Source organism: Copadichromis virginalis, linkage group LG23, assembly GCF_057382275.1.
Source record: "Copadichromis virginalis isolate Kocher_CV1m ecotype Utaka linkage group LG23, C_Virginalis_male_GT1.1, whole genome shotgun sequence".
Lineage (NCBI taxonomy): Eukaryota > Metazoa > Chordata > Actinopteri > Cichliformes > Cichlidae > Copadichromis > Copadichromis virginalis.
In genome coordinates, this window is record NC_140639.1 from 29,071,407 (window position 1) to 29,081,841 (window position 10,435).

Consider the following 10,435-nt stretch of genomic DNA (forward strand, 5'->3'; position numbering starts at 1 on the left):
TCTCCAGACCCACTGTCCGTGCCAGAATCTGTGAAGCTGCTGATCACATGAAGATGACTTTGGTTGCAGAATTGGATAAAGTCAAATTTGTTGCTACCACTACTGATTGTTGGTCAGCTCATCAGAAAAGTTACCTTGGAGTCACATGCCATTGGATAGAGGAAGCGTCCCTGGAAAGAAGATCTGCAGCACTAGCATGCAAAAGATTGAGAGGGTCTCACACATTTGACATGCTTGCTGGTGCGCTTGATGATATCCATTGCCAATACAAGATTAGAGGCAAAGTTGTAAGAACCACAACTGATAGTGGATCCAACTTTGTCAAGGCCTTCCACATGTTTGGGGCACAAAATGATGCAGATGAAGCTGAAGATGAAGCAGACCCAGAAACTATTGACCTGACTGACCATAGGGACTACCATGAGGCAAGTGCAATTCTTGATGAAGACTCTGGTTTGGAGTATCAACTTCTGCCTCATCAGCGATGTGCATGTCACCTGCTAAACCTTGTGGCAACAACTGATGCTGCCCTAGCAGAGAGCATGAATGAAACCTACAAGAGGCTCTCCCGTGCAACCTTTGCAAAATGCCAGGCCATTTGGAACAAAACTGGCCGATCTCATTTGGCTAATGAAGTGGTAGAGGACAAGTGTGAACTACAGATCATTGGTCCCAATGCAACACGATGGAATTCAACCTACCTTGCCATTGAAAGGATAATACGCATCATTGATGAGAAGGGGGAAGATGCCATCAGGAGCATTTGTGAGGAGTTCAAGGTGAAAATGTGAGTAAAATTGGACACCTACCAATATGGTTTCAAATTTTGTGAATTTTCCTTAATGGATGGTTAAAAACGTGAGCAGACTCTTAATATTAAATCAGAAGATCCCTATTATAGTCATGGTGGGTTTTGTTGTTGTGTCTTACAGGTTGAGTCCTGCAGAAGTTGCATTCCTAAGGGAGTACTGTACCACCATGAAGCCACTGGTGAAAGCTTCAAACATCCTTCAGTCTGAGTCCACTTCCTTTATGGGATGGCTCCTGCCAGTAATCCAACAACTACTGTCCAAACTTAGCAGGCTGGAGACATCAAGCAAGACATGCGTGCCACTCATCAGAGCCCTGCAAAATGGCCTTCAAAAGCGTTTTGGAGCGATGATGGAGGATCCAGAGTTGGCTGCAGCTGCAGTCCTCTTACCCAAGTTCAAGACTTCCTGGACTGACAGAGCAGATGTAACAGAGGCTGGTAAGGATTCATGTGATCCCATTTTTGTGTATTTTTACATTTGAACACATGCTTAAGTGAGTATTTCACCTAATACATTGTAAGTTATTGATGGTCTGTCCTGAATACTAAACAATCCTTTTTGAGAATTTGCCGATTTTAAATTTGTGTTCAGGAATAATCACTGAAATTTAAATAACAAAATTGTGTTATCTACTTGCAATTACAGCCTTGACATACATCAAACAACATCTTGAAATGACAGAGCATGAGAGTGAGGATCAGCAAAGAGAGTCATCTGATGAAGATGAATTCTTCTCCAGACCAATCTCCAGAAGGCTGCAAAGTGCAGTTGAGCTTGATGGTTATCTTGCTTGTGCCACAGACACCATGGAGCTTCTGCACTCCTTCTCAGCCATCAAAAACCTCTCTCTTAAACTGAACACAGCTCTGCCTGCTTCTGCTGCGTGTGAACGACTTTTTAGCTGTGCTGGTCTACTCTTCACTGCCAAACGAAGTCGGATTGCCTCTGTTAATTTAGAAAACCAGCTCTTGCTGAAACTGAACAAAAGGTTCAGAAAGTAAAGTGTGAAAGAAATGCTAAGACTTTAAGACACTTACCTGCCTGTTGTTCAGTGTATGGGGAAAAGTTTAAATGGTTCTACGCATGTTCAGAAACATTTTTGTCATTGTTTTAACAAACAAAATTCCTCCTTTTATATCTACATTTATTTACAAAACAAGTTACCTTTCTATACCTTGTTCATCTGAAAAATGTGCTTTGAACATAAATATTTATACTGGTGAATCGAGTTGAATGCCTGCTATTGACAACAGAATAAAACATCAGTCTGTTAAAAAGTAATTAATACTCTGAGTAGTTTTTGAGAACAGTACTTTGTACTTTTACTCAAGTATTTTTTTAACACCAGTACTTTTACTTGTAATTGAGTACAATTTAACCAGTGTAACAGTACTTGTACTTGAGTACAAATTTTGAGTACTCTTTCCACCTCTGGTGATAACATCTTCTTTTTCCATCCCTAGCACCCATAAACGCCCTGTCAAAGCTCTCTGCCTTTACTAATGGCAATATTCAAGGAAACTTCAAGTTCACTTCATCTCATAATAGTAACTAGTGAATATCCCTTCAAAATTGCAGTAATAGATAAATAGAAAGGTGCTGACCTTGGTTTGGTCCTAAACAGACAGAGCTGTGCCTTTTATGAAAATTGTTGCAGTCTTGTAAGGGGTCACTGATGGCAGAAAAAAACTAATTAACTTTTTTTTTTCTTTTTTATTCTCGTTGCTGTTCCAATTAAAAGAAGATGTCCGACTTTCAATAGGGTTTTCCAGATTTTTTTGATTACGTTTCTTTACAAATTCCATAATTGCTCTTCGATCACGGAGGTCATATTTTATTAAACCCGTCTCTGATTCAACAAGAAATAAGAAAATGATTTATCTCCTACAAAACAGACGGCCATAATGACTGAGGTAGACAATGACAGCACTTCATAAGTTTATATGTTTTTTTTTCTTATTTGCACACATTTGTTCCTGCTTTTAAGCTGAGCATTGTAACCTTGTTGTGTTAATTAATTTGCATTATAATCATGGTTTACATAGACATAGATGACATACTGATAATAGCTCATTTAAAATGACGATTGCCAAACTTCGGAGCGCCAAATCTTTTGCTTCCAAGATGAGCTTCACCTCAGATATGCATGCTTATTTACTCCTTTAGTTTCTTTTGCTGGAAGCATAGTAACAACTCCATCATTTTTACTCATTTGTCTGCATTTCAGCAGCTACATACCTTCACTTTTGTGCTCTTCCAGCATTATTTGAAATGAGGCTTGTTTGTTTCTCCCCCCTTCATAGGTTGCAAACCTTCTATCCAAACTCACAGTAATTGATAGATGTGTTAACATATGTAGTAGCAATGATAACAAATATAGTATTTATTTTTTAAAACACAAAGTTAAGGACAATAAGAAGCATACTGTAAATGCACTGGTTCTTAGTTGTTGAGCTCTCAAAGCACTTTACACAACATCACTCATTCACAAAAACTCTTTTTTTCTATGCTGGAGTGCTTTCTATCATTCACACAACCCAGTATCTTGCCTAAGGATACTTGAGGCGACTTATGTTGTGATTTGGCGCTCTATAAATAAAATTGAATTGAATTGAATTGAATTGAATTGAATTAGGCATGTTGACTGGAGCAGCCAGGGCTTGAACCACCAACCCTCCAATTAATAGGTGACTGGAGTTTATCCCAGCTACCATAGGGTGAGAGGTGTGGTACACAGTGGACGAACTGGCAAAAATTCAATAAATGAACAGTGTAATATACACAGCTTATGTAAAAATCCAGTTAAACAAGTGTATTGACAGCTGACAGAAAGCTGATCCCACACTGTTAGAGTCAGATAAATGAAAGGCCTCACACATACAGGCTATAGCAACCTCAGGTTGCTAGGGAAAATATGTATTTTCTAACCAGTCGCTTGCATGTTTTTGGTGAAATGGTTTTGAAAGCAGGTACTGTACCAAAGACATCACTGTGATTGTTCTGCTCACTACCAGATTGCCACAGGTGCCTGTAGTTTGCATGGAAGATGCCGATTTGTCTGCAAACACTTGCTCACTACTCAACCTAAAAAAGTGTGACTCAACCTGAAAGTATGCTGTTTGCCTTCAAAATAATTGCTGGTTTCTGTGATAATCCACAACTTTTACTTTGAAGGCGAGCAGTCTCCATTGTTCATTAAGTAGTTGGTTAGTAGTTGTGTTATCAGACATGTTCTTGTCTTCCATACCTAACCAAGCAGTATCTACAAATACACCTACAAATTATCCTGCAACTGTGGCAATCTGCTAGCACCCAAAGCAACCACATGAGGTTACTGTGACTGATTTCCTGTGATTGCCAGGAACCTCCAGGAAAGGCAATACACATTTTCCCTAGCAACCAGAGATTTCCAGTAGGACCGCTGACTATTTTCTATGTCTTGTGTGAATGGGGTGTTAACACATTTATGATCTAAATAATCTGGTAGGTATCCTCAGTTCAAATTGCTTAAGTAAAACATGGGAAAGGTCACAGAGGGAAAACACATAGTTATTAAATGTAATGTCTCTTGCACCGCTGATTCAGTTAGTGCACAGTCTCTCTCCAGTCTCACACGACTTGGTGCTGGGATGGCCGATGGTGACATGTGTCGTTTTACTACTTCAGCAGACACTGAATGAAAGCAAATGCAGAAAAAGGGATAAAAATGAAATTATTTAGCAAGTGAAAGGCACACAAAGCACCAATCTCCCAAATGGTCCTCAAACTGTTGTCTCCTGGATGAGAAATGAGAAAACATAGATAGATTTTGAAAAAAAGGTGCTCCTTTGACCGTAGTCGATTGAGGATTTGCTTCTGTTCCCCCCCCCCCCCCCCCCCCCAAAGAACTGGTAATGAGAACATATGCGTATGCTAAAATAAATTAGCACGCTACATTTCATTTGATGGTTTGACTCATACCTTTCAGAGATTATGCTGTGTTGGTCCTCGGTCCTTGTTTGATTCACCTGGTCTGTTTTCTTTTCCTCTGACTGCACAGGAGTGTTTTTTTCTTCTTTGCAGTAAGTTTTGTGATTATTTGCAGCACGTGTTTTGATTGTCTGCCATCTTTCTTTTCAGCATTCAAGTAGTTACCCGAATGATAGAATTTCATTTTTGGTTTAAAAAAATATGTCTGGTAAAAAGAAAAGCTCATTGTGTTTATACTTTTCACGCTCATAGTTTTGAATGTTATGAATGCAGGACAAGTCGCTTTTAAAGTGTCAACTAAATACTTGATTTTGTGTGCAGAACATGACATTATGTCAATCCTGAGGTCAGTCAGACATAAGTAGTGACAGCACAACAGAGGGAGCGATTGCACCGTGATACTTGTCTCTGTATTGTGGCAGAAAATATCAGAGCTCTCAAAAGTGAAGTGGAAGTGAAGATTGAGTTTAGGTGTGATACACTAAGTGGTGACATTTCTGAAATGACTGCATTTGATTTAGGTGCACCTGCTCACCAAAAGATACATTCAGAGAGGTTAGGGGTTTCATTTATTGCATAAAAATGTTGAATCTCTGTCCTGTTCCACGTTTGTTAAATTGAATTCAATAAAATAAAAAATGTATTTAAAACATTTAGCGTGATAATGTTTCTGTCATGGTCTCCGTGCCTGCCCGGCCAGCCCCACAAGGCTACATTTGCTGTTTCGGTTCTCTCCCTCTCTGCCTGGGCGGAGCTCACTGTAGGCTCCCGCCCTTGGCCCACACACCTGACAACAATCACCTGTCATCACCGGGAGCACTATTTGAGGCTGGAACACAGATCCTCTCGTCGCTGGATGATTGTACTACTGACGTTAGTGTTCTCACAGCTCCTGTGGACTTGAGCTTTGTGATTTGTGATTAGTTTGTGACTTCCCTTCTCTTCTGCTTCAGACCTTCCCCCCCGGACCTGCGACCTCCCTGCCGTGTGAACGTGTGTGAGTGTGGGCAAGAAGACGTAAGCGAGTGTGAGAGAGTTACCCTGTGATTCCCTGGAGTTTTGGATTCCCTTCACCGTATATATATTGTGCACTGGAACTGTAAATAAACTGCATTTTGGAGACATCTAACCGCTCTGCGTTTGAGTCCCTATAACTAGATCGTGACAGTTTCATTAGTTGTACACTCGAAATTTAGACTGGGTGCTTGTACATCCATCAGCCCCATCCATCTTTTATGAAAAATATCCCTGTATTTGTATAAAAATATACAAATGTATATGCCCCCCCCCCCAAAAAAAAACCCGAATATGAGACAAATCAGCATCAACTGTATCATACCATCACCATAATGAGTGACAGAGGTGCAGTAAATGGACTGGTTCTTATATAACGCCTCATTCATCCATTCATACAACCCTTTGAGCTGCAGGATCCACATAAAAAAGTCCAGTCGGTGACCCCACGTAAGCCTCCAGTTGCTATGAAAGAAGTCCATTCCCCTAATTAGGTATTTATAATGCAATTGCTTTGGTTGCTAGAGGTTTACAAAGTCATTAGTAGTTTTTGCAGACTAGTCTGCAAACACTTGCTAAGTAACCAACAAGTAGCAGGAATCTTACACGGAGCGACTTTTATTTTCAAAGGTGTGCCTGTGGTTTGAGTTGCACTTTTTTTTTTAAATTTCACTATTGCTTATTGGTTATTTAGAGATTGTTTGCAGACAAGTCTACAAAAACTATTAATGGCTTTGTTATCCTGCTAGCAACTAAAGCAGTTGCATTATAAATACCTGTATACCTGTTTCCAACCACCTGTCAACAACAAGCAACCATTTCCCAACCAGTTGGGGATGGTTCCCCTGAGATCACTGGGCATATGAATGCATGACTGAGGCTTTTAGCAATCAGTTTTACAGTAAGTGCCAGCAACCTCCAAAAACACTCACAATCAGTCAGTGAACATTCGTTTTTCCTTAGCGACTGGTGGTTGCTTGTGTCCCTGGGGCCCAAAACAAGAGAATGGGGACTAAAGATCAACTACTAATGTAAATGAAATGAGAAAATGAGAAATGAGAAAAATCGAAAAATTCCCTCTCTTTGCTGGTTTGAATATGTTGAAGAAATTCACTGTATAAACAGAACTTAAACTGTAATTATTGCGAAACTTAGGCAACTAATGCCACTGAAGGCTAAGTTCAAGGAAAGGGTTATTACTGAAAGTTATTCAGTAATAGTGTATAAATAATTGTTGACGGTACCCCATCCTTACCAGCTATGGTTTTCTTTCCACTTCATTGCAGACCCTGCTAGGGAACATTAATCATTATGCAGACTGATTGCATATGAAGGAGACACATACCTTTGATTTTGAATAATTTATTAAATGTAAGTCTGATATATATTTGCAGCACAGTATTGGACCAAGCAGAGATAGAATATGTATGAAAACTAGCTTTGAAGGGGAATTCTAAGGCAACTATTGAGGCTGAAGTGGTTTAAGTGTGTAGGTGCTGCTGTCTCGGGGCCAACAGGTGGTGACTTACCGCTCTCGACCTTGCACCACATCAGATGCACGCACACACAGAGAGTCACAAATCACTCACACAATCACACACTCCTGATCTTACAGATATACATATTTCACCACAGTTACACAGTAATAGAAAAACCTCCTCACTGTGCTGGGAAGTAAAGTAAGTCTGCGTTTTGTCCGTTTTGATAAAGCACCTTAGCGACTTGAAGAGTGGGAAAAAAAAGAAGATTGGGTTTTGGGTATGAAGACATTAGAAAAGGTTTTAGTAGTGACTAAAAAAAGGAAAGTAGTGGAACAAAAGAAGCAGGGGGCAAAAGAGGAGAGAAAAAGAGAAACATGGTTGAGTAGTGAGTGACAAAATTGCAGTATAACACAAGACAGAAAGAGAATGAAAAGCCCCACAAATGAATACATACTCCAAGGAAGCAGGAATACGGTGAGTGTTTAGTTTTGTTTGGAAAAGCCACAGACAGACAGGCAGACAGCATACATCTCCATACTGATTATGCAGCATCTATTGTCCGATGGTTTGCTAATTATTGCAATGCACGGTGCTCTGCTTTTCAGAAACCATTATGAAGCTCGGATAAGAAGTCTGACCTCTTTCTGTCTGACAGACTTGCTGGTTCTTACAATAAGAGGGGGCAGGGATGGAAAGAGGGAGGAGAGGGGGCTACGTGGCTTCGAAGAAATGGAGGAAGGAAGGTCGCCTCATAAGGGGGAAGGTTGGAGAGAGGTTGAATAGTTTAGTGAAACTGAGTTTTCATTAAAAACAACTATGAGAGACATGGAAACCTTGAAGAAAAAATTATTAATAGCACAAAAGAAATACTATTAGCCAGTTGGATATGTTAGCCACATTATGCTACCTTTACATTTGGGACAACATGGGCTGAAGGCCACAGCACAACGAAAGATGATCGTGGCCCTCTGCAACAAACTTGCACCTGCCTTTGAAATGGTTGCTTCAAAGATAGGGACTAACTCTGCAACTATTCACAATCAGCTTCAAAGTTTTTCTTCAAAGTGACTTTGAACAAGGCAATACGATGGAATGGCGTCAAGTGGGCAATTACATCCAATCAACTTCTGATTATATAGTGGTTAATGTAGCTAATCCTTAAAAATCACAAATTTGTGTCATCTTTTGGAAATGTTTTGCCATCTGCATACACAGAAATTACTTAAATACACACACAAAAAGGAAATACTGACATCGATTGCTGTGTTAGCAATCGGTTGGATTTATGAATTAGATGGCAATTATTTGTAGATCTTCACTAATCTGACCACAGTCAGTCTGAATGGGAACACAATTGTTTGGAGACAGTTTGCCTCCCACCGGGTGACCTGTGCAACTCACCTTCATCAGAGTGTTAGGGTGCTGTACACTCCACATTTGGGTGGCCAGTTGGTCACCACAACTGCTTCCAATCGGTCTCGAACAACAAATTTTTTTTAAATCCAACCACTGAGAAACCACCTATTTTCTCTAGCTGCATCGAGGTTGTTATCATAGTTTTATTCTATTGTGACTTCATCAGCCATCAGCTCCACAGGTGAAAAAAATCTCCACGTTTGCTCTCCTTCACTTACATTTGAGCTTTGCTTTTCCTCACTTCCAGTATTAAGTAATTCACTCAGTGACATAATGTGAGGTAAGAATTTGTTTGTGGTGTGATGCACATGTAGTAACCTGTTATGTTGTAAACTCTTTGGATGTACTTGGGGCAAAGGACTATTTTATTGCATAAAATAGCACTGATCACACCTTGCAGACATCTGCTCTGTCCACAGATTGCGCCACTCTGTCCACCTGACCCGATGAGAAAAAGTCCGTTTTTAACAGAAAAAACAATTTTTGACTCCAGCTTGTTATTCTGACTCAAACAGGCTCTCCTCCTCCTTATCCTTAAAGTGCTTTACAATAGTGGTGTGTCGGTCACGAACGAAATGGCTCTTAGAGCCGGATCTTTGACGTGAACGACGCGAGCCGGCTCCTTTTTTTTTTTCTCTCACCCTCTCTCTCGCACTTTTTTTTCCGTTTCACTCCGCATGCGAGTTGTTTTGCGCTAGGAAGAGGGGGGGGAGCGGTAGTTACGCTCGCAGTAGCACAGGAACAGAGCAGGAGGGAGAGAGAGAGAAAGAGAGCCAGGGACAACAACGTCACATGAGAAAGGTATAGTAATCATCCACAACTATTTCCGGTTGCAGATGATAAAGGATTCAGAAAGTTTATTCATGCAGGCCCATATGACAGAGAATATGCAAGGCTCGTAAAACATCTCTGGTAGCCCTTTGGGCAGGCATTCTTCAGTTTTTTGGTAGCCCAAAATAAATTTAAGTAGCCCAAATAAAAAAGAAAGCAATTTTTTTATGTTTTGTTTCCTTTACAATATTATACATTAAAGTATAATATTGTAACGGAAACAAAAATTAATAAAAAAAATTGCTTGATAAATCACAACAACTATATAAAAATTACAACCATCAACTCAAATACTTGGTTCAAATTGAACAGAAATTTCTATGAACTTGTAAGAACGGTGCAGAACATGAATCAGTCTGTGTCAGATCCTGAAGTCCACTGAAGTCACGGGTATGAAGTAAGTGGAACCAAGATCTAGGCCATTTGCTTTTTGAAGTTTGCAAAGACTGCTAAATTTTGCCAATGGTAGTTCACTCTTTGCAATATAGCACGCTGCTCTAAACTGCTTTTTCAGGAGTTCTTGTTGTTGTGCTTGGTTTATTTTTAGTATGTTTTTTTTTGCAATTGCTCTTACTGCAGACTGGGCAATAATGCATTTCTTGCATTTCTCATGGGTTCTGATGGGGTCTTTCTTAAAATTACTGGTCCCAGTAACAAAGGCGCTTGTCAACTCAGAAATCAAATGAAACTCACAACACACCTTTTCTTGCCAATCTTTGTAAAATATGAGCTGCCTGTAAACAAATTAACATGAATTAAAGGCTTATAATTAAGAGCAAACAACAACATGATTCTATTAAATGCTAAAGAGATTAGAAGCCCAAGTTTCCTCGAGCCATACAGTAGCCCATCATGTTATTTAGCTTGTCATATTCCAGCCACAGAAATTCTTTTGTCCATGAAATCAAAAAA

General features: G+C 39.8%; 1 protein-coding gene across 1 annotated transcript; it reads left to right on the forward strand.

The window, feature by feature from the left end:
• Positions 1-473: 473 nt before the first annotated feature.
• On the forward strand, positions 474-2,093 carry LOC146681110 (uncharacterized). The gene is made up of 3 exons (XM_085449342.1): positions 474-787; positions 933-1,249; positions 1,458-2,093. Exons 1-3 carry the CDS (start codon positions 543-545, stop codon positions 1,811-1,813), a joined length of 918 nt encoding a protein of 305 aa, XP_085305468.1. The 5' UTR covers positions 474-542; the 3' UTR covers positions 1,814-2,093.
• Positions 2,094-10,435: the final 8,342 nt, after the last annotated feature.